The 25,930-nt window shown below is 38.0% G+C and overlaps 1 protein-coding gene and 2 non-coding genes across 3 annotated transcripts; all 3 read right to left on the bottom strand.

Moving 5' to 3' along the window:
* Nucleotides 1–10,168: 10,168 nt before the first annotated feature.
* Nucleotides 10,169–10,271, bottom strand: LOC121780506. The gene has a single exon (XR_006046047.1). It is a non-coding gene; the product is annotated as a U6 spliceosomal RNA (small nuclear RNA).
* A 561-nt stretch (nt 10,272–10,832) lies between these two features.
* Nucleotides 10,833–10,935, bottom strand: LOC121780474. The gene has a single exon (XR_006046018.1). It is a non-coding gene; the product is annotated as a U6 spliceosomal RNA (small nuclear RNA).
* Nucleotides 10,936–12,429: 1,494 nt separating this feature from the next.
* LOC121779381 (probable phytol kinase 1, chloroplastic) lies at nt 12,430–14,817 on the bottom strand. Its single transcript, XM_042176718.1, has 6 exons — nt 14,312–14,817; nt 13,467–13,534; nt 13,249–13,380; nt 13,072–13,187; nt 12,883–12,997; nt 12,430–12,729 (listed from the first exon to the last, which is right to left on the bottom strand). Exons 1-6 carry the CDS (start codon nt 14,579–14,581, stop codon nt 12,543–12,545), a joined length of 888 nt encoding a protein of 295 aa, XP_042032652.1. The 5' UTR covers nt 14,582–14,817; the 3' UTR covers nt 12,430–12,542.
* Nucleotides 14,818–25,930: the final 11,113 nt, after the last annotated feature.

The following is a 25,930-nucleotide window of genomic DNA, read 5'->3' as shown; positions in this document are numbered from 1 at the left end:
AAAAATGTAACATGTGGCAACGGTGTTTGTCACGTTCAAAGTATATAAAAATATATCGTTATTATATTATAAATTATGGAGATTTATACTATTACAACGATACTCTCTCCATCTTTCAAAAATATAGGCATATGATATAACATGGAAATTAAGATAAAATTGGTAAAATAAGAAAAATTGATAAAGTAAGAAAGATCGGTAATGATCATTAAAGTAGTGTTAGTGGATTGTGCATGAAACCCAATTATTACTATAGTGTTTTAATGGTGACATAAATTGTAAATATTTTGATGTATATGAGTATTATATTGAGATAATTTTTTATAAATGAAAATGCTTAAATTTTTAGAGCATTAGCAGTGGGGCGGATGTCCCGGCGGAAATCTCCGCAGACATCCCAAAAACACCTCATGCCATGTCATACGGACATCCCACAGCGGAGTCACGTCATACGGATATCCCACTGCACAGTGGCGGACATCCCCAAGGACATCCCGACAGACTTCCCACAATAAAAAAAATTAATGTAATAATCGAGACGTCCTTTCGGACGTCCGTGGGAGTCAACGCAATGGCGGACATCCCCACGAACGTCGCGACGGATATCCGCGGAACTCCGGTGTCCGCAGCGGATGTCTGTATCCATGCCTCCCTTGCACAATGGCGGACGTCCCGCGCGGACTTCCGGCACGCCGGTCGGAATTCCGCCGGGACGGGCGCCATTGCTGATGCTCTTATGGAATATATGAAAATAAAAAGTGCACATATTTTTTATGGGACGGAAGGAACGAGTATATGGAAATTTATTTGACAATTACAAAATCTGATAAGAAAATCTTTATATAAAATTTGCTATATATACTACACAATTTTATAATTTCTAAAAATATGATTCTTGGGAATATCCAATGATTGGTTTTTGACTCATTTCTAATACTGTGATAAATATTCTTGTCGACTTGAATTCTTGGGGTAAATTCCACGAATGTACGTCATGAGAGTCGATATCCGCCATTTGTACCATGAAAAAAAAACATTTCCAGTAATGAGAAAGACGCGTGAGCCTCTCGCGTCTTTTATAAACATGCATGATGCTCTCGCGTCTTTGTTTAAACACGCGTGACACTCTCGCATCTTTGTTTAAACACGCGCGACGCTCTCGCGTCTTTGCCTTGGATACATATTCCAGGCGGCAGAAACTTCACTTCCACCTCGCTCACTCTCTCACTCTCAGCAACGCCCAACATCTCTAGCCGGCGGAAATCGTAGTGAATCCGATATTTTGATGCTCTAATTCCTATTTTAAGTGGTGTTAGGTAATTTTTTACCATTAATTTCAATTATCATTGCTATATGTTAGTTAGGTATAGTTTTAGGGTTCATGGTTTGACATTGTGTGACAATAAAAACATTGAATTTAGGCCATTGATGTAGTTATATGTATGCATTGTAAACTAAATATATAATCGAAGCATTGAACTTGGTATTGAATTTTCGTATTTAATTTTATGCAATATTTATTTAAGTAAGTTGAATTTAGAGTATATGATGTTTTGTCGTGTTGGGATGGGAAAATTATTCAGCTCCCAGGTTTGGGTGTTGCTTATGATCCCCCTCGTGCAAAATCATTTATTATATTGAATGAAAAGATATCTTATTATCAGCTAGTTTCAACGATATGTGAAAAAATTGGAATTGATTTGGATGCATATACGATTGATTTAAGAACTGTTTGCAGTAGGTTACGATGCAAATAAGAACTGTTTGTCTGTTGCTTTTGCTATTGTTGATGAAGAAACAAATGAGAGTTGGAGTTGGTTTTTGAATCTTGTTAGAGTGCATATTATAAAGCATGACCAGGAAGTGTGCATAATATCAAACAGACATCAAGGCATTATAAATGCCATGCAGTCTGATGTGTGGAAAGAGGTACCAGTTGGTTATCATCGATACTGTTTAGTTCACGTTAGATCGAATGTGTTACAAAGACACAAAGGCCCCGGAGTGAAGAAATGGGTATGGATAATGGGTGAAGTAATTGAGGAGCGGGGATATTGGACTGCAAGGCGTGAATTACATAAACTCAACAGTTCATCTCGCTTTGAAGGGGATAGAAGCCCAACAGTTCATCACATACACTCTTCCACCCAGATTCACAATAACCATTTTCTGTAAAGGGTACTCCATCTACACGTAGAGCCCATAATACTTGAGCGTCCTGTAATGTAATAGTAGTTTCTCCTACGGGAAGATGGAATGTATGTGTCTCTGGCCTCCAACGTTCAAACAAAGCTGTGATCAAAGCATGATCTACATCTAGAGACTTCCCACAGTAAAAAATTCCACCAAAACCAAATCTGCAGACATAATCAATCACACGTCTGTGATGATTATCTATTTCTCAAAAATGGCCCTCAAAGCGCCGAATATTGAAAGGAGTTGCTTCGTCGCCTGCCCACGCCTTGCGAGATATATGACTGTGCTGATAATGCAATACAGAAGTATCTTCTGATCCATATCGCGACATCCTAATATAATCAACAATTAACAACATGTTTAATTATAATATAGAAGGATCTTCGGCTCGTCATCTAGTTAAGTGTATATACAATAATCAATTAGTATACATTACTCCATATATTTTACTTATATTTCAAAATTCAATCAGCTCTATGTAGGCTTCAATTCTCTAAGATCAAATCCAACACCAAATCTTAGTTACTAACAACAATTTTCATCAAACAACAATCTTAGTTTGTCAAAACAAATCAATTTTCATTGTTAAGAGAACTAAACAAATCTAAAGTTGACGGTGCTTTCAACTAATTTGCTTTTAACTATTATAAATCTGATTAAGCAAAGTATACTTTTTGATTGGAAAAAATTACAAAATAATAAGATTGATAAACATTGTAAAGTTTAATATGTCTTCTAACATATGTCTTTCATCTCAATTCAACACCAAATTCATCACAAATTCAACCCAACACCAAAAAATCGAAACCAATTTCAATAATTCAACAAAAATTCGACACCAATTTCACTAATTCACTAATTCAAAAATTCAACAAATAATTTCAAACCATGAACCTTAAATCTATAACACCCTAAAATCGAAATTAAGGGTAAAAAGTTACCTAACAACATTTAAAAGAGGAATGGGAGCAGCTAGATGTCGGATTCACTTCGATTTTCGTCGGCTAGATGACCAATTCGGCGCCGTTCGTCGCTGGGCGTGCAGAGAGGGAGCTGCTGGGAGTGAAGGAAGAGGGGAGAATCGTCGATTTTTCTTACATTCAAACACGCATGAGCTTGATGCGTGTTTAATTAAAACACGCATGAGTCTAACGCTTGTCTTGTATACACGCAAGAGACTATCGCGTGTTTGCTTAAAACACGCAAGAGGCTCACGCGTCTTTCCCATCACTGGAAACATTTTTTTTCCGGGTACAAATGGCGGATATTATCTCCAATGGCGTACTTTCGTGGAATTTACCCGGAATTCTTGATATTGCATTGGTGGTCATGTTTTCATTCACGGGTCCACGACTCTAGTAACTCGATATATTGAACTAGTGAATTAAATTTGTGATCCATATTTTTTTATAGTTTTATTATTTTTTCAAAATAAACAGAAAAACTTTCATTATTCGAGAATTCCCTTTAGAAATTCATAATACTATTTTTTTCTGATAGGAGTATTTGAAAAGCGTATCGCACTAGATTGATTTTTTGTGCCCACTTTTGTTTGTGGTACCTCAAATATATTTACGCTTCAATATATGTGATGTGACTGTTAAATGGTATAGACAACATATTTAGAGAAGAAAGCAATGGGAGAAGATTATTGTATTTTGATTGAATGATGAAATGGTACTCAACACCCATATATTTATAGGGATGTTGGTGACTTTTGAGATCCTACAATAAATGTATATTCATGGAACTACACTACTATTGGAACAATGCATGCACATCTTCAATGCTTCTTGGAACTCCATTCTTGGAACTATATTCTTCTTTAATGCTTATTGATACTTCCCCTTTTCTCAACACTCCCCCTCAAATTGAGTGGTGGGATCTCCAAAACTCAATTTGGAAAGCACATCTTCAAAGCTCCTTGAGTTGACTGCTTTAGTTAGGATGTCGGCAAGTTGATCCTCAGAGCGAACAAAAGGGAGTTCGACAATCCCATTCTCAATGTTTTCTTTGATAAAGTGTCTGTCAACCTCCACATGCTTCGTTCGATCATGTTGTACTGGATTTTGTGAGATGCTTATAGCGGCTTTGTTATCACAATACAACTGGCACTTGCTTGGAGGGAGATTAATCTCTTTCATCAATCTCCTTAACCATAAAATCTCGGTCAACCCACTTTTAATCCCACGAAATTCTGCTTCGGCACTCGAAAGAGCCACCACCTTCTGCTTCTTACTTCTCCATGTTACCAAATTACCTCCAACAAAGGTAAAGTAGCCTGCTGTAGACTTCCTATCGTTTGGGTTCCCTGCCCAGTCAGCATCTGTATAACCATGAATCTCAAGATGCCCATTTTTAGCGAACAACACTCCATGCCCTGGAGTTCCCTTCAAATACCGACAAATCCTAAGTGCTGCCTCCATGTGATCTGTCTGCGGCTTATGCATGAACTGACTTACGACCCCAACTGCATAGGCAATATCTGGCCTAGTGTGCGAGAGATATATGAGTTTTCCGACTAGTCGCTGATATCGACTACGGTCAGCCAACTTGGCTCCTTCTCTGATTTGTAATCCGTGATTAACTGCCAGAGGAGTGTCTGCTGGTTTACATTCCAGTAGGCCGGTCTCTGCTAGGATGTCCAAGATATACTTCCTTTGTCGCAGAAAAATTCCTTTGATTGACCTTAGCACTTCAATCCCAAGAAAGTACTTGAGATTCCCCAAGTCCTTCATCTCAAATTCCTGAAAAAGATTTTTCTTTAATTCCTCAATCTCTTCTAGGTCGTCACCTGTAATAATCATGTCATCAACATATATGATTAAACATGTGATCTTATCACCCTGCTTCTTAAAAAATAGCGTATGGTCTGAATTGCTCTGTGTATATCCATAGCTAATCATTGCCCCAGCAAACTTCCCAAACCATACTCTTGGAGATTGCTTCAATCCATACAAGGTCTTCCTCAATCGGCACCCTTCACCTGCTTTAAAATCTGTTGCAAAACCTGGGGGTGCCTCCATGTAAACTTCTTCTTCCTTCTTCAACTCTCCATGTAGGAAGGCATTCGTCACATCAAACTGGTGTAATGGCCAGTCCCTATTAGCAGCAATGGATAACAACACCCGAATTGTGTTCATCTTAGCTACTGGAGAGAAGGTCTCAGAATAGTCAACTCCATATGTCTGAGTATAGCCTTTTGCGACAAGTCGTGCCTTGTACCTTTCTATCGAGCCATCAGGTCTTCTTTTGATAGTGAAGACCCATCGACAACCCACTGGTCGCTTCCCTTCTGGTAGAGCACATTTCTCCCATGTGTGGTTTCGAATCAGTGCATCAATCTCTTTCTTCATTGCTTCCCTCCAATGCTTGTATTTCATAGCTTCTTCCCATGTCTGTGGTATTTCTTCTTCCTCATATAGTGCATTCTCGAAAGCCCGAGCCATCTCTGATAAATGGCCTTTGGCTAGGTTCACAACAGAGTACCGCTTTTTCTTGTCAATCCTCTCTGGCGTATACCTTTTGGGTGGAACTCCTCTGTTTGACCTTGGTGGAAGTATGTACCTCCCAGTGTCAGGGTCAACTCCTTCGACCTCGACTTCCTCAATTTCCCTTTCTTCGGCCTCAATTGAATTTTCTTCTGCACTTACAGTGTTAGCCAAACAATTATCTGTATCCACAGGATTACTTACAGTGGATAACCTTAACGGAGAAATATTTGAGGCGATGCCACTTTCTACGATGGACTCTACCACATCAGAGACTTGCTCAACGGAATTGCTTACTGTTTTCTCTGATAGATCCGCATCAGGATTGCTTGGCGTTGGCAGTGGCATTGAGATCCAACTTAGCGGGTCCGTATCATTGTTATCCCTAACATTACTCTCCCCCTGACCGCTAAGATGGGTAAAGAAGTACTCAGTTTCAAGAAAATTGCAGTTCATTGTAACAAACATCCGGTTGGACTTTGGATCGAAACACCTATACCCCTTTTGATTTACCCCATATCCTACAAAAACGCATTTGATAGCGCAAGGGGATAGTTTAGTTCTTTCATGTTTAGGAATGTGGACAAAAACGGAGCATCCGAAGACGCGAGGTTCAAGAGTCAAGGGCGGAGGAATTTTTGTGAAGGTGGACAAGACTTGTAGAGGAGTTTTATGTTTGAGAATACTTGTGGGCAATCGGTTTAAGAGATAGGCTGAGGTGGCAATGGCTTCTGGCCAGAAGTGTTTCGGGGCTTTTGACTCTATAAGCATAGAACGAGTCATTTCGAGGAGAGATCGATTTTTCCTTTCAGCCACACCGTTTTGTTCGGGAGTATGAGCACATGTGGTTTGGTGTATAAGGCCTTTGTTTTGGAAGAGTTGTTTCATGGTAGAATTAACGAACTCCCCCCCATTATCTGACCGAAGGACCTGAATGGTTTTGTGAAACTGAGTTTGGATAAGGTTATAGAAATGGGTAAAGTGTGACAAAACTTCAGATTTTTGTTTCATGAAATATATCCAGGTCATGCGAGTGCAATCATCCACAAAAACTAAGAAATATCGAAAACCTTGCCCCCCAATAACTGGTGCGGGCCCCCAAACATCAGAGTGTACTAAGGCAAATGGGGTTTCAACACGAGTATTACTTAATGGGTAAGAGTTCCGATGACTTTTGGATAAAAGACAAGTTTCACAGTACATGTCATGCTTAGGAATAATACTAGGAAATAATAATTTTAAGTAACCGATAGATGGATGACCCAAGCGCCGATGCCAAAGCCAAGCTTTCCTGTCAGCTGATCCGTGAGTTAACATGGCAGTCCCTTTTTGAGCTATCTCATCCACATAGTAAAGCCCATCACGTTCAGTGCCACGCCCAATTATCTCTCCGGTTCGGATATCCTGCAACAGACAAAATTGTGGCTGCATTAGTAACGTACAATTCAATTCCTTTGTGACATGACTAATGGATAATAACTTATGAGACATCGAAGGAATATATAGACAATTTGATAACTGCAAAGTTGGGGAAATGTTAACGGTTCCAGCCCCCTCAACCACCGTAAATTCCCCATTGGCAGTTTGGATATGAGATTTTAGAGGTTTCTGAAGGTTGGTAAGGTCTGAGGCATCATATGTTATGGTATCGGTTGCCCCACAGTCAAAAATCCATTTATCATTTTTCTCATGGCCATTAGATACTGCACACACAACTCCAAGCTTCTCGAGAGGCTGAAATCGATTTTGGCAAGTGGTTTGGGAAATTATGGAATTTTCAGGAGATTTGGGGGCTAATTGCGACTGAGAATTTTGGTGGGGTAAAACCTGCAATTTCCCAAAGATTTGGGGGCTTCCAATAAAAGAGCCCCCTAACCCTAATCTACCTGAATCGGGCGCCGCCTCTCCCCTCATCAATTCTTCACTCCAATCGTGAATTACACTCCCACTTCCGCTGGCAACGAAGTTTGCTGCCCCGGTTGTATTCGCCGGCTGAGCAGCTTCATTTCTGGTCCTTCCTCCTGGCTGGACAGCACCGGCGGTTTGCGCGACCCCCTGCACGGCGTTGCCTCCGTCGCCTCCAACTGCTGCGGCGGCGTGCCCGCCACGGTTCCATGGTGTTTGCGGTTGCGGCGGCTTGCCGTGCTTCTCTTCCCACCAATCTGGATATCCAACTAGTTCAAAGCATGAATCTTTTGTGTGTCTTTTCCGTTTGCAGTAGGAACACACCAATTTTGACTTGTCTTCTTCATCACTTCGCCGATTTCTATCATTGCCACTGCCGCGACCACCACTGTTGCTGCCGCGACCACCACCGTTGCTGCCGCGACCGCCACCCCGAGAGCCGCCGGTAGGGTTCTGCCACCCTCGGATGGCAAGGCCAGTTCCAATTCCATCCATGGCAGCTGCTCCGCCGGTGTTTGCCTGTTGTAACACTCGGAGTCGTGTCTCCTCCTGCTGAATCAGGTTGTACGCATAGTCGACGGAGGGAAGTGGGTCCATTTTCAGTATCTCCCTCTTGGTTGTTTCATATTTGCTATCAATTGCATAGAGAAACTGACATACTCTCTGATCTTGTATGAATTTGTTATGAATCTCCATATCCTCTGGACATTTCATTGGGTTCGTCTGTTTTTGGTCGATTGAAATCCAGATCTCTCCCAACCGGCTCCATATTTCTTCTAATGAACTGCTTCCTTGCCTCAGTGTGGTTGCTTTGAACTGAAGATCATACACCTGGATTTTATCTCTTCCGCTCCCATATGTGACGGCCAACGCATCCCATATATGCTTTGCCGTCGGATGTTGTGAAACTCGACTGACCTGTCGAGGCTCAATGTTTTGTATTAACCAAGTGATCACACAGTGATCGGCTTGTTCCCATTGTATGAAGGCTGGATCGGTTCGCGGTGGAGAATGAGGCACTCCGGTGACGTGAGATACCATTCCCCGACCGCTTATTGCCGTCTTCATCAATACGGACCAAAGGGCGTAATTTTCTCCATTCAACTTATTCCCACCAATGTGGAGGGGCTGCGTGTCAATTCTGAATGGCATGGCAGCTGTTTCTGGTGGATTTGGTTGGTTCATCGCAAAACTATTGCGCATAAAGTTGGCAAATTGCCGGGCAAATTCATCTGCCATAGATGAATCTGAGGTTTCGGTTACTATATAGTTGTCATTTGACATTTTGGCTTATGGTTATAGATACAGCGGAAAAAGGAAAAACAAAAAAACGGGAAAGGGCCGAGAAAGGTATCAAAGACGATGATGATACCTTATCTGAGTCCAAACCCGCTCTGATACCATGTTAAATGGTATAGACAACATATTTAGAGAAGAAAGCAATGGGAGAAGATTATTGTATTTTGATTGAATGATGAAATGGTACTCAACACCCATATATTTATAGGGATGTTGGTGACTTTTGAGATCCTACAATAAATGTATATTCATGGAACTACACTACTATTGGAACAATGCATGCACATCTTCAATGCTTCTTGGAACTCCATTCTTGGAACTATATTCTTCTTTAATGCTTATTGATACTTCCCCTTTTCTCAACAGTGACTACATGCAATAAAGTTAATTGTTGATTCTTGTTAGTTATGACGACATTATAAAATGTCACTTTTCTCCGCATAAATGTTGTCAAAACAAATAAATAACACATACTTATAACTTATACAACGCGATATTGAAAAGGTTTGAAAATGAGGGAGAAAAAGGAAGCCAAAGAGAAAAGGCAATAGTTGATTGATGTAAGATAACCTTAACTAATTACTATTATTATTATTATTATTATTATTATTATTATTGAATAGAAGACTTACCATGAAATTAACAACGTTAACATATTTTAGAGAGAAAAAAAATCACTGTCACAATTTAGGCCAATATTTTAGAAAATCAAACCGACCGAAGAGAGATTGGATTTTATCTCACAACACGTAGAGACGAACTTATTGGAACAATACTTATCTTCTCAAGAATATAGTGCAGAATTTATGGTCTAAAATATTGAACATAAAAAATCTCCATAAAGTAATTTCCCGATAATTCATGTGAGGGTATTTTATTTTATTAGAGAGATTGTGCATTTTTAATTAATTTTGGTGATTGTGTATTTAGTTCTACGCAATAAAAGGTTCGAAATTATAAATTCTTTATTTTTAGAATTTAATCATTTTTTATTTTTTGAAACGTTCCATTCTCTTTGAATTGGGATGAATATAGCCGTAATTTTTGGCAACGGTGCTAAGTTTGTGAAAAAAAATTAATACTTTTTGAAAATTTCCATTCTGTTTAAATTGAGATGATTATATACGTAATTTTTGGCAAAAGTGCTACTAAGTTGTGAAAAAAATTAATACAAACTAGGTATTTTATTTTTGGCTGTTGTACACTAATCAAATACTTTATATTTGTGTAAATTTTATGTTTTAATGAAATTTGTAGTTTTTAATATTCATAGATAAAAAAATTTGGACCATTTCTCGATTTATGCGTGTCATCCTTGCGCAGGGGCCATGCTAATCTTCTCTGTATCGTTCCAATTTTATCGGATGTCCCCGAAGGGACAATGCCATCAACAAGCATAGGCTATATAAAGGTTACATATTATGTTTGTATCTCCGATGTGGGAGAAAATGGAAAAGGACAAGTTAAATGGGCCAGATGAATATCACTATGTACATAGGCCCAAAACAATTATACATTTAAGATTTTATTGTTTCGCCAAACAAATGCAGAATGTAGCTGTATAAAAAATATATAATATCTATATTGAGAAGTGAAAACTATGAAGACATTTTATTAAACAATAATAACTGTAGAAAAGGAATTTTAAAAGTAAATATGTTTAATTAATTTAGATTTAATTTAATACTAGAATAAAAACACAAACAATAATGATATTTCAAATATATTACAAATAAATCGTTGCAATAGAAGGGCTTGTGAAAGTATTTGGATGATTGAGCTTATAGTAGTATAAGATAAAGGAGGGATTTTATAAGTTATAATGAGAAAATGCAAGTTAGAAAAGGAGATGTAATTGAGAGTGTAGGTATTGAACTTAGTATTGTAGAGTTTGTACAGTTGTTGCTTATTAAATAAATTAATCCAGATATATATAGACAAAAAATTTTGGACCATTTCTCGATTTATGCGTGTCATTCTTGTCCAGGGGCCATGCTAATCTTCTCTATATCGTTCCAATTTTATCGGATGTCCCCGAAGGGACAGTGTGTTATTATACAAGCGTATGCAATATAAAGGTTACAAATTATTGTATTTGCGATGTGGGAAAAAATGGCGAAGGATGTGTTAAACTAGGCCCAATATTATGCCTAAGTATCTCTATATAAATAGGCCCACAACAATAAAATGATTATCTTAGTAAACCTTTTTCTATTAGTACAGTTGTATTAAAAATATAGTACAATACAAAAATAATTTAGACCAACACAATACACAATAGAAAAATAAATTTTCAATTGAAGGAATCCCCAACACTATACATCATTGTCCATTGTCCTACGCCAAAAATGATAGTCCTAGTTACTACTATGCCATATATACAAATGAAAATTATCAAGTCATTATATAAAAATACAGTAATTGTTTAAAACAACAAACAAAACTTAAAGCAAATATGATTAATTAACTTAGATATAATTTAATAGAATCAAAACACAAACATTAATGATATTTCAAATTGATTACAAATAAATCTGTCAATAGAAAGGACCTATCCCATCACTTTGGCTAAGCTTATTTTAGAGAATTTATAAGCTCTTGGACTAATTAGATGTTTCAATAACTTATAGAGTAGTATACTATGTAACGTCTTAATATCTTATAAACTCATCTAAACACTCTCTAAATATAGACATACGTTCAAAGAAACAAAATCCTTCACTGTTACATCTTATCTCTACTTTTATTTGTGTATCATAAGCCATCTTTATTTTGGGGTTCTTCTATTAGTTTGGCAGCTCTGTCAGGGACAGTGTATAGTACTCCACATAACATAGCATGTGATAAAAACAAATAAATGTACAACACATGTCACGTTTATAAAAAAAATTAAAATTTTTAAAAAAATATTCAAAAATATACTTATATTACTCCTAAGTATATCCAACTCAAATCAACACAAATTTTAATAAAATGTTGTATAATGTTTTAACTGGAGATGGAATAATATAGAGTGATATTTCTTTCTTATAAATATGTAGTTTGATGGATCGAAAGAAAAGAAAAATATGTCACTTTAGTGAAACAAACATATGACAAACTGTCACATGCGATAGCCGATACTTCTATAGAGAGGGGCAATTCATTTTGTCGGCCCATCCTGTTTAATAATAGTGGACGACATATAGATAAAAAAAGGTTATATTCTCTTCATCAACAAAATTAATCTTATTAGTAAATGACGCATGTTTTGATCGAAATTGGTAAAATTGAAGAAAGATATAGAGAATAAGTGATTAAAATAATAGGAGTATTGTGAAAATGAGACTAATTTCATAAAGAAAAATTTATAATAAATAGATAAAGAGACTAATATTGGTAGACCAATTAAACGAAAAGTATAATTATTTTTCGGTTTCGGAGGAATGTGTAATTTTTAGCATCTCTGGAATTAGATAAGTCTGGTCCACTTAGTCATGTCAATCATCGGCAACATGTGCTAATATCACCGCTGAATAAAGTGGAGTACTATAATTTCTAACTTAAAGAAAATTAGGACTTTACTCTAAAAATTGAAGCAATTGACAAACAGTGAATAAATTCAGGGAAAAAAAGAGTTAACAACATTCATACTAAGCGCAGGCTGCTGTTCTACCAACCGAAAACGAAATATGAAGTTACCATGCTTGCTAAAGGAACTGAAATGTTATCATCCACAATTCCGTTGGTCGGGAGCGACTCCACGAACGACGCCACCAGCGAAACCAATGCAACCCTTCCCACGGTCATCATCCAATCCAGTTCCACGTACCCGAGGATTGAAAAGTAATACAGCATACTATATTCATAGCAAAACACGAGACATTGTCAGACAACAATACCTATATCTGCTCCAAACCCGTGTCTAGATCCGGATATAGGTATCGTATTGGAGTGATCTAGTTGTATACAATTGACAAGAACACGAAGTGGCTTCAGGATTTGTGCGCACCTAATAGAAACCAAGAAACCAAATAGAAACATCGAGATGCTACCGGCCCAACTCTTGAGGGGATTGTAAGGAAGTTTTGTGGATCCGAATCTCCTTCCCATGATATCAGCGATGCCTGCAGCTCACTGAGCTTTAAAATGGTTGAACATGGTAATCATAAAGGGGTGGGAAAGGCGGAGGAGCTCTCACCGTCGCCAGCACACATCATCGACAGTGAAATGATTCCAACAGGGGAATCGCGCCAAAACACAACCGCGCATAAAATCAGCACAAGAACGTAATAAAGCGGACCTCCAAGCAATTCCCTATACAAACATTCATCAGCTAGGTTGCTAGGAGCAACAAATTATGTTACGGATCACTTACTCGGGCTTCCCTTCTCGACTAACAGATTTGATGAGCCCTTCATCCGTGCTCAAAGATAGTCCGTTGATCACAAGCCGAAAGCAATTCACACAAGGCACAATTGCAGCGAGATAACGAGCCCCAGTTGAGGTGCTAATCTAAGAGCAAAAGCCATCATTAGCTCAAGTTTTTTAAAACTCGAAACAGAGAAAAAGGCAGAGTGCAGAGTGTTTCCGAACCTGAAAATCGGCCACGATGCTAAAAAGAGGAGCCCCGAGAGTATATGAACCAGCTTCCTGCTCAATTTCTGTGTTGCACAAGAAATGAAGAATTGCATTATACTCCTATATAGGATCTTATACAAATTTAACCAGAATTTAATCATTTTTTTGCAATTTACAATCAACGATGCAAGAATTACAGTATTCAATCAGTACTAATGGTCTTTTAACCTTCTAAATCATCTTAATTAGTGTAATCAGCTATTAGAGATTTATAATTTCTCAAATGCCTTTAAAGGAAATCTGATCTTGCTTTTGAATAAACAAAATTCCCTAAGATTAAAGATCATCAGCAGTAAACTGCATCAAATCGACAAAAATGTGCATATAACCAAAATTAAAAAAAATAGAGGGGAAAAAGGTAGCCAGAAAAGTTAAGTAGCAAAAGGTGGATGAGGAAATGAGTGATAGTCATGTCCCTGTCTGCTTCCCTACACTCGAAAAAACTTTCGTGTATTTGGAAAGACAAAATAGCAACGGAACTGTGTGACTGAAATTTCATGCCAAAACTGGAAAATGGAAAGTTTTCTCTCGATCTCATCCGCCTGCAATCCGTTACCAACAAAGGCAACAATCTCCTTTCAATTTTGATTTTTCACCGCACAATCAGTTGTTCTAACTTCTAATTGTGCAATTATGTCAGATCTAGCTTTGCGATCTAGCTCTCTTCTCTCTCTCTCAATATCTCTCTCTCAAACACACACACACACCACACTACACAGAAATTACTCAAATTAGTATGCATCCACAAGCATGCATGTATATGTGCATCGAGACGGAGAGGAGAGAGAGAGAGGAGCGACCTGGTCGATGATGTTGCGGCGGGTGAGGTTATCGAAGGTGGAGACTAGGCCATAAGCGCCGCCGAAAACCAGAGCGGTGGTGCCGGCGTCGTGAAGCAGTTGACCGCCAGCCGCGGCGGAGACCGGGCGGCGGAGCTTGCCATGAATGCGTGCGGAGAGAGCGGTGGGAAGGAGAGGGAGAGTGGAGGAGGGAGGGGGGATGCTGCGGCAGAGATGGTGTGCGGAGGATAAGGTAGCAGCACACCGGCTCACGATAGCACCGTAGGCCATGCGCAGCTAAATGGTTCGCTCTCTCAGTCACGCGGATTCCGCCTCGGTGTGCTGCTGCGGTAGATCTGCCTGCGGTTCTCTCCCGTTCGACATGAGTTTGATTTTATCGATACCAATTTATATTTATACGTATTTTATATCACGGTGGGGACTTGCCACATATGCACTAATTAATTCTACTCTCTAAACCAGCTTAAAGTATTAACATTTTTTCTAAAATACGAAATTTTGTGTAGTACTGTTTCATTGAACACAGAGATTAAATTATACAGTGTGATATTTTAATTTTAGGAAAGAGTCATTTTAAATAGGACATCCTGAAAAAATAGTCACGTGAGAGGATTGAGGATTGAATTTTATGGAGTACTTCACATTTTTCTGTCTAGTTTTATTTTGTAGCTAGTAGGAGTATTAATTTTTTTAGCATTAATATTTCATATTTCCTTCAGCCATAAAAAATTATTCATTTGTAAAGAATACAAGTTTTAATGAGAATATAAAATAAGAAAAGGGGGAAAAGGTAAATAAAATAAAAGAGAGAAAGAGAAAAAAAGTAAGAGAAAAATAGAAAAAGTGGGTAATTACAAGATGAAGTTTCTAAGTGGGACTATTTTTCGTGGACAATCCAAAATAACAAAATGAGACTATTTTCGTGAACGGGTGGAGTATCTACTGATCGAAACAAGTATATTAAAATTGTATATTCAAATCTTTGTTAGAAAATCAATAAATAATACCCCTCCGTCCACGAAAATAGTTTAATTTTACTATTTTATGATGTTCATGAAAAATAGACTTTTTTCAACTTTATCTCATATTTATCCACTTTTTTTCTTCTTTCTTTTACTTTTTCTCATCTCTCTTATTTTATCCATTTTTTCGTATTTTTATTTTATTTTATCAAATAAGATTTTATTTTTTTGGATGCAACGAAGTATTTGTAGTACTCTAGTACTTGAGCAAGAAAGCGCGAATTCATCTTTAATCAAAGATGATAGGATCGATGCAATGCAATAAATAAAAGTTACTGGAGTCTGTCCAGACCACAGGTTTGAAGATTCCTCACTACTTTTGGCCACAACCGAAATAGGATATAAAAAGCTTGTTATGATAGGTATATATTTTAGTCAAAATATTACTCCCTCCAATTCATAATAATTTATCACTTTTTTTTTCATTTCAGTCAATCCCATAATAATTGTTGTATTTCATTTTTTATCTAAGTAGGTCTCATCTTTTATTATAAAATTATTATAAAAAAATAGATCTTATGTTCTACTAATTTTTTTCAATCAAAAAGTGGATCTCACATTCTACTAATTTTTCTTTATATTTCTTAAAACTAGGAAGCGAGTATCTTGCTCTAGGATAAGGGTTGTAATCTCCAATGAAAATAAGCTCAATGAGCAAATAAGCACACCCACCCTTGACGCCGATTGAATCACGTGCCGTGTCGGCGTAAGGATGTATGGGGTGAGTCTGAATGTTGTTTGATACTACTATTGTTTTGTTATCATTTTTAGTCCAGATATTTTATTTTTGCTCTTTCTCATTAGCCGTTGCCGATAGCATTTTTTAATTTCACATTTACACGTTATAAATACAGTAATTTCATGTTACAGTGCTAATGCTTCACCAATTTTTCTTCTAATTATGTTTATATGGATTCATACAGATATAATACGACTATTAATTATGAATGGATGGAGTATTAATTTTTTTTTCTAATAGTAGTAGTACTCCCTTCGTCCCAAAAAATATGCACTTTGGGTTCGGCACGAGTTTTAATAAAAAATTAGTAAAGTAAGAGGGAAGTAGAGAGAAAAAGTAATTAAAGTATTGTTAGTGTAAAATGAGTCTCATCTCATTATAGAGAAAAAAAATTCTAAAATTGGAAAGTACATATTCTTGTGGGACGGACTAAAAAGAAAAGAGTGCATATTCTTATGGGACGGAGGAGTATTATAAAATAAAATATGATGGCCTGTTAAAATGCAATAGAAACAGTACTTCCTCGGTCCCAATTAAGTTTTTTTTTCCTCCTCAAACACCATCACGGCGAGGGGTTAAGGCGGACCCCCAACCTGTATAAATCAAAACGGTCCCAATTAAGTTGAGGCAAAGCTTTTGAACACAAATATTAAAAAATTGTATTGAAAGTAGAAAATATAAAGAGAGAAAAGTAGGTGGTGGAATAAAGTAAGATTGATGGGATGTTTTATTTTTGTAAAAAAAAAGGAAATGACTCAACTTTGTTGTGACGTCCCAAAAAAGAAATACGACTCAACTTAGTTGGGACGGAGAGAGATAATGTTTATTCATTAAAAATATAGTATTCATCAACTTCATTATTAAAATTTGAATAACTTAATATTACAGTACATAGAAAATTTTATGAACAATGAAAAAAAAATCAGTAAAAGAGACTCACACCTACATTAGTTTTGAAATCACCATGTTGATTGTGACATCATTATAATATCACTCTTAGGGTGTGTTCAGTTATGACTAATTGATTCGGAAGGAAATAATTCTGGAAGGAAATAATTCTGTGGAGCCCACTGAAATGTATTCATTTGTGTTTGTTTGGTAAACCCGAAATGATGTGCAGAATTGGAAAGATGGATTCATTTGACCCAATGCTGCAAGTTGTTGGACAAATATATCCCTGTCAATTTTTACAAATTCCACGCACTAGCCCCGTTGAGGTGAGAGGCAGCAAACCCAGAAAAACCCATTTTCATTTCCTCTCCAAAATTGTGCAGCCAAAATTGACCCTATTGCTCCACCACTAACCAAGCAGCAGGCGGTCGTCGGAGCTTAAAAAGGGTGAGGAGTAATCCCATCGCGGTCTCTTTCTTCTTCTCCACTCAAACAAAATTTCTCTCACTACACACCATAAAAACAGAAGAAAATTCCCCTCTGCACGTATTTGCGCACGCTTTCGCCATCTCCACTCAAGGAGATATTGCCAAAGACAAACGACGGTGAGAATGAATGAGAGATTTGCTTCAAATTGGAGATAATCGAGAGAGATGGATGTGGGTTAGCTGGAGCTTGAGGGTTGATGAGTCATTTTGTGTCCAAATCTGGAAGCACTGTTCCAACTCGATTCAAATACCACCAAATTTTCAAGATTCATATCTGCCCCAAATCTGATCAACAGTGCGGGCTTTCCCATGTCTAGCGGGCTGTGCAGTAATAAAACCATGAAGGTGAACATCTGATTTAGCCAAGAATTGAGCTCATTTCTGGGCATTTCTGAAAGAGTAGTGCTAAATGGTCATATTATGGTCACCCATAAACTTAAAATATTAATAAAAAAATTGTACATTTATTGCCGATTCACTTTAATTTATTTCATCTAGAAAGCAACAATTTGTTTTTGACTATATTATCATTGAACATGAACACTCTAGTAAATAACAAAGAGAAATGTAACCCTCTTTCAATTCTTTTATGTTGATTTCATATCACTTTTTATATTTTTATTTATTATTTTTGTATTATTATTTAAATTTTGTGTGAAATAAATTTTAAAATTATAATATAAATATCTAATGATATTATAATTCAATTGTTACTAATAATTTTTGTTCTCCTTTATAGCAAAACGTCACTTTTTGGCCATGAAGGATAATGAAAAGCAATAATAACTATGAACTAGCAAATCGTCAATTTAGAATATGGAGTTTAATGTTTATATTTCTAGAATTCATTATTAGTGATAATAACATATATACCAATAAAATAGCAATTCCTCTTGGGCATCCACATAACATAAGTAGTTTCTTACTCTACAATTACTCTCCAATCTCCATCCAAATGGAGTCAGAATGCTTCATAAAATTTATGACGATGCCTATTCATCGCTAATTTTATAAACGAACTCATTCGTCAACATTATTTTCTTAATTATCATGCAAAATTTTTGTTGTAAATTATTATGGAGAGAGAATGTTGTAAATTTAAATTTGAAGTAAAAAATTGAGAAAAGGGTAATTAAGTAAAATTATCTTAGCACTAACTATTACTATTAATTTATTGCATTGACTTTTATAATTATTTACAAAAATATCATTGTGTGGCTGGCCATTATGGCCGCATAGCATTACTCTTTCTGAAAAGGTGAACGGTAAAATGTTGTAAACGATAAACTTTAATTAATCTAAAACGACTTTTTATCGTTTGAGCTCTTAATTAAAAAAATAAATAAATAAAACAAGCTCAACATTTTGGCATATAGCTTAACATCCAATATTTATCATCCACAATAAATTTCGTGGGAGCAACAATATTATATGAGATGCAGAGGACCATTACTCGATACTCCGTATATGAAAATATTTCTCAATCAACAAGCATTAGAAATAATATGGGTATTGATAAAATGCAAACTCATATATTGTACAAATTTCAAACTATGAGGGGTAGTGATAAAATGCAAACTCATATATTGTATAAATTTCAAACTATGATCTGGACCGTTAAAAAATATTAACAGATGATAAAATAATAGCATTGTTTGAAATTTTCGGTTGCTACTATTTTGTCATCTGTTGACATTTTATAACGATTCAGATCATAGTTTAGACTTTATACAATATTTAGAGTTTGTATTCAATTACATCCCTAGTACATTAATTGTATATCAAAATAACATTTGATTTTTTACTGAGTACGTATTTAATGATAAAGATTTATATGAAACAAAGAATTTGGTCCACGAGTCTTATTTGAGGGTGATCACGAAGTGACCAATCACAAATGGTTTAGATAAAGCATCATTATCATTAAAAAATTATCATCATTATTTTCGTCCACTAATAAAAGGTCTTCAAATTCGGTTCACTAACTTGCCAAAATGCCAATGTCCTTTTTTGTCGTACTACGAGCATCCACTACGCAGTGCGTCGGCGCCCCGCGACCCGTTTCGGAGAGACAGGTTTGTCGCGCACCGCGTTACAGCACCCGTCTCGTCTCGTGCCCCGTCCCCCATCCCGTGTCGCAGAGACAAGCGACGGGCCGGCTCGCCACGCGCCTATGCGACGTGGCGCGACCCGGCGTCGTGCGTGACGCCCACTCGTCGGCCCGCGAGTGGACGTCGTCACGTGCTAATGCAATAAATATTTTTTTAAAAAAATTGAAATTTAAAAAAATATAAAAAAATTAAAAATTTCTAACGGTAATAATACCGTTTATTTATTTTTTTTGTTTTTTTATTTTTAAATTAATTTTTTTACTCTATAAATACTCCTACACTCATCCTCATTTCACACACAACTATACATCTATTCTTCTATCATCTCAATTTCCTCTCAAATTTCCTCTCATCACAAGATGTCCGGCGAAGGCAACTACGGCGGTTCCGGTTCCGGCGGGTGGGATCTCAACGCCTTCGGCGATTGGGAGACCATGATCCACACACTGGGCGGTTCAAGTGCGTCGACGCCGGGGACCCATGGTTCAGAGACGCCGGGGGGTACCAACCACCCAACTTTGACGTTGATGCATATGCCCGTCCCTCAGCCCCGCAATATTAGCAGGGATTATCCCAAATCCGGGAGGATTTTCCCGTTGATCCAATGCCGGGAGTAGGCCGAGGCGGTGGATGTGGGCGAGGCGGTGGAGGTGGATGAGGCGGTGTACAACCCCAGGCGGGCGAGGACGAGGAGGAGGAGGAAGAAGAGGAAGAGGATCTAGGCCGGCATCCGTACAGCAACCATGAAACGCTGGCGGTGTACAACACCTGGATCACCGTCTCGTACGATCCCATCGTCGGGAATCAACAACCTCGGAAGTGTTTCTTGGAAAAGGTCTGCGAGGTCTACCACCAGATAAAACCGAAAGGCTCCCGTAAGCGCAAATATAAAATGTTCCGCTCTCACTTTGACCTAGTCGACCGACAGGTCAAAAAATTCTGCGGCCTCTACTCGGCCGAAGCGGCGCGCTACCAAAGCGGCCACGGCAACCGACATTTTGACGTCCGCTTTGCGCGCCTACTACCAGGACACCCGTCAACAATTCAGATTTGTTGATGTTTGGCAGGCCGTGAAGGACGAGGAACGGTGGGCCGGCGGTTTCCGCTCCAGCTCGGGTTCAAACTCGAAGCGCACGAAGCATACGACGAGTCGACGAGTGGCCAATACTCGTCTGGTGGTGACACCGCTGAGGGCATCAGCCCACATGAGGTTGAATCGCAGGAGTTTGCGGGTACGGTCGGCGATGCTGAAGGAGCCAGCCGTGGGCGCCGTCGGCCGCAAGGGACGAAGGCGGCGAAAGCGGCTAGAGCGAGGAAGGACCGAGGCGAATCAAGCCAGGCGGCCTCGGGATCGGGCTCGCGGGGAGGCTCGGACACACTTATGGTGGGGTACATGACCGCCACAATTGCGGACACTTCCCGCTTCTCGCACGCCCAATTCGCGGCCTGGTGGAACAGAATTGTGCATATGGCAGCACAACTTGGCCTTCCGACTCCCCCTCAACCTCAACCGCCTCCGGAGGATGATTAGCCGACATAGTAGTTTTTTTATTTTCTTTAAATTTATATTTTAAACTATGTTGTGTGTTTTTTAATAAAGTGTGTTTGTTTTAATTGAATTGGGTTGGGAAAAAATAAAAAATGAAATTGAATGCATAGTAATTTAAGGGACGGAGCGTTGCAGGTTCCGTCCCTTAGTTAAGGGATGGAGGAATAAAGTACAGTGGGTCCCACAAATAGTAGTTTAAGGGACGGTGGAGGGATAGCGTAGTGGATGCTCTAAGGACTAAATTGGTCGATGTAACAATTGAAGTTTTAACATTTTCACCACAATTAATTACAATATCTGCAATTTCGACCTTTAGTACTACTCCCGTACAGAAGTTTTTTTGTTACCGATTTGAAAAAAAAATACATCCAATTATCAATTGAAAAAGGGAATGAAATATACTCATACTCCTTCCATTCTAAAAGAACATGTTCTTTCAGTTCAACACGAGTTTTAATGCAATATTGATAAAATAAGAAAGATATAGAGAGCAAAAGTAATTAAAGTGTTGTTAGTAGAGAATGAATCTCATCTCATTAAATGGAAAAGAATTTTAAAATTAAAATTTACATATTATTGTGGGCCGAATGAAGTAATTGAATATATACATGTGTTGTACTCTTATTTATTTATATAGACTCGTGTTATAAAAAAAATTAAGATGACACCCACAAATAGAAAAATAGACAAATCACTATTACTCCATTCGTCCGTGAATATGAATCTCGTTTTTCTATTTTGGTCCGTCTGCGAATAGGAGTTCCGGTTCATAATTACCATAAATGGTAAAGTGGCATTATATTCCACCAACTAATTTCACTCACATATCATTTAAAACTAATACTCCATATATAAATGTGGCTCATATTCTAATATCTTTATTACATCCAATTTTTTTAACATTTTTTAAAACTAAGGCCAGAAAAAAGCGTGACTCGTGATTGGGGACGATGCAATATTAACTTAAACAATTCCATCCACAAATTAGATTTCATATTTATATTTTTTTTCAATTGATATGGCTACACGTGTCGGCTGGTGACATGTCATTTAATTTGATGGTGACAAACACTGACTTTGATATTGAGAGAGTCGATGCTTTGGGCACAAGAAAGTTGGGCTGGAGTTATTGCTAAAACAAATAATTGGGCCTACAGTTTATTCTTTCTGAGATACAAATAATTTCTTACCATGGATTGGGATAATTGGTCGGTGAATAATTTGTCATGTTATGATATTGTAGTGGAATATGTTAGAGCACTATTTTCAGTATGATTTGTTGGAGGTTATAAAAGAACAAGAATTAATTAGTGTTCTAGGGTGAGCTTGTGTCATCATATGCTATAATTTGCACAAATGTAGAATTTGGGCGAGATTGGTTCATGTTAATGAGCTAAAGCTAGATAAATAGACAAAAGGTGTTTAAGCATGAACAATGACATGCTTCACCAAGTGGATCATGTAAATTAAACTGCATACTGAATAGGAAGGGTATAGCTTGACTCAACTGGTGAGTGGATGTTGGGCTACATAAGGCACCATAAAAGATGCCCGATAGTGCAAACTGAATTGTAGGCCATATATGATATGATGGACTTAAGTTGACGTGACAACGAGGGTTTAAAAATATCCTTGTGGAAAGCGATAATATGGCGGTTCACTTGCTTAATGGCAGGGAATTGGATTTTTCGATTTATCGATTGCTAGAAGTATAAAATTACTACATCATGCAAAGAGAGTGGAATGTGAAGATTGCTCATTTGTTTAGAGGAAGCAATTAAGTTGCAGACGCTATGACAAATTTGGGTGTGGGCATGCAGCCTGGGCTAGTAGTGTTTGACGAGGCACCTAGTGAGACGATAAATTTGTTACTGTATGGCTGGATAAGGATAACACATGGCCGTATGTGCACAGTGTAGAGACAATGTTAGAACTACAGGGCAATGCCCTCTTCTTGTAAAAAAAATGTAACTTGACATTCATATATTAATTTAAAGAAAAATACTTAGTTTATTATTTATATGGTCATTTATTTTGAGGACCCGTACACCTTCCAAGATATAGTCAGTTTTAGACTCAAATCTTGACAATTACAATTGTTCACTGTCCTAGTTTCATAAATTCGCCCCGCACTATTCTTCCCACATTTGGCCATAATGAATATTTTTTAATATCTTATTCGTGAGGTAGGTCGTAATTTGTTTTAAAGATTAATAATAATAATAATAATAATAATAATCCATAGCTTCATTTATTCATATTTGCGAACACTAAGTTATTATTTATTCTAAATTTGAAATATTTAAATAATATCAAAATGATGCAAGTTGCACCACAAGTCGTTTACACTACAAAAAAAATACTCGCACAATAATAAATTGGGCCCCAACTACACAATCAACAGTATTAATTGGTAAATTATTAATTTTGTACCATCATTTTAGCACTTTGTTTTACAATGTCTCATTCTATTACTACAAATTGTACGTAATAAATATCTCACCCTACTATGTTTATTAGAAACTTATTTCTTTGTGTATAAATACTTATGTGAGTTATGTCCAATCGTTTTAAAGCATTCACATCGGCGAGCAGGGATGCGTCCGTCCGTACCAGCGGCACGGAGACGCTGTCCGCCGTTGCGCTCACGCCGCTGGCACGGCGCTGCTCGATGCATCGAGCACGTCCGTGCCAGCGAGCAGGCGATGTGGCACATTCTGATTGGCCAATAGCATATCCGTTGAAAATCATTTTTTTTATTTTTTTTAAAAAATTGAAAATAATACCAAAAAAAATTTCACAATTCCAAAAAATGGCCATTTTTTTGCCCGTTTTTCTGTATTTTTTTTTTATTTTTTCCCCCAAAATTATCTATAAATATACACATTCATCATCCATTTTTCACATCAAATCATCTCTCATTCATATTTTTCATACAACTTATCTACACCTTCATCTCTCACTCAAAACCTCAAATGGATTTCACCCATCTCATTGCGGAAGCGGAGCGCGAAGAACAAGAATATTACGAACAACATCGTGCCGCTTATGAAGCATATGTCACAGCGAATACCCACGCCCCTCCTCCTCAACCAACTAGATCAACTCGCCGCTACATTCATCTTGACCAGGAGGGAGCCCACGAAAGGATCGTTGCCGACTATTTTTCTGACCAGCCGCGGTTTCCGGAAGATTACTTTAGACACTGTTTTCGCATGTCAAAGCGCTTGTTTATGCGTATTGTCAACACATTGTCCGCCCGTGTTGAATACTTCCAAACAGGTCCAAATGCAGCCGGTCGGCAAAGTCTCTCGGCGTTGCAGAAGTGTACGTGTGCCATCCGACAACTCGCTACTGGGCAAACGGCCGACCCCTTCGACGAGTATTTGCACGTCGTTGAGTCCACTGGAATCCTTTGTCTTAAAAATTTTTGCGAGGGCATTCGTTCAGCTTTCGGTGATGAATTCCTTCGGGCACCCACCACCGATGATTGCCCACGGTTGCTTCGTCTTCACGAAACAGTCCATGGCTTTCCCGGTATGCTTGGCAGCATTGACTGCATGCATTGGAGGTGGAAGAATTGTCCGACTGCTTGGAGGGGGCAACACTTAAGCGGCCACTAAGGCGGCGGCCAAACACTTATCCTTGAAGCGGTCGCCGACTACCGCCTATGGATTTGACATGCATATTTCAGTGTTGCCGGATCCAACGACGACTTGAACGTGCTCTATTCTTCACCCCTCTTCAATGGTGTGTTGAATGGTGTAGCACCGGCGATCGACTTCACCGTCAACGGAAATGTATACCACATGGGTTACTATCTCGCCGATGGTATCTACCCAAGGTGGTCGACTTTCGTGAAGACGCTCAGCAACCCGCAAGACCCGAGATGGGTTCTTTTTGCGCAGCATCAAGAGTCCGCGCAGAAAGAGGTCGAAAGAGCATTTGGGGTCCTTCAAGCCCGATTCAATATTGTGAAGGCCTCGTCTCGGCTATGGTACGTGAAAAATATCGCCGATATCATGTACACGTGTATCATCTTACACAACATGATTATAGCCGACGAAGGACCGAGGGCGGCTAGCTTTTACGACAAGGATGAAGCCAGAAGCTCAACCGCGAGGTCTCCCCCACGCCGAGGTGTGCATACGACAGTGGGCGAGAGGATCGAAACAAGGCACACAATGCACGATACCCGAACCCACGTTGAGCTACAAGAAGACCTAATCAAACACATTTGGGCGAATTCAGCCACAAGTAGTGGTTTTTTTTATTTCAGGAGTTGAATTATGTATTTTTTATTGATTAGGAGTTTAATTATGTAATTTTTATTTTTTATGATTTTAATTATGTAATTTTTATTTTTTAGGATTTTAATTATGTAATTTTTAATTTTTAATGTATTTTGTAATATTATTCCGGGTATTTTTAATGTATTTTAATTTTGTGGAAATGTTTTTATTTAAATTGAATAATGGAATGGTGGGACCCTTGTGCTCGTCCTTGCGGAAGAGCACAGATGTGGGTGTTGTGCTCTTGACTAAAAGCAGGCAGAAAAAGTGGGTTCGGGCCCACATCCATGCTCGTTGGTAAGAGCACGGATATAAATGTTCTTAGCGTCTTAGCCGAAAGTGTGACGTCTTTTTAGCTAAAAATAATAAAATGGAACCTTTTCCAAATAAACAAGACAAAGTGTCAAAATCCATAATTTACCATAACAAAGAACCCTCGCAAAATCCAATTAATTGTGCCTGCAACTACAAGAGGCAATATATTAAATTATGAGGCAATATTTTAAAGGGACGTGCATTTCAATATA

The sequence above is a fragment of the Salvia splendens genome, chromosome 19 (assembly GCF_004379255.2).
Source record: "Salvia splendens isolate huo1 chromosome 19, SspV2, whole genome shotgun sequence".
In the NCBI taxonomy this organism is placed as follows: Eukaryota; Viridiplantae; Streptophyta; class Magnoliopsida; order Lamiales; family Lamiaceae; genus Salvia; species Salvia splendens.
Note: the sequence above shows the minus strand (reverse complement) of the source record. Positions and strands in the feature narration are given on the sequence as shown.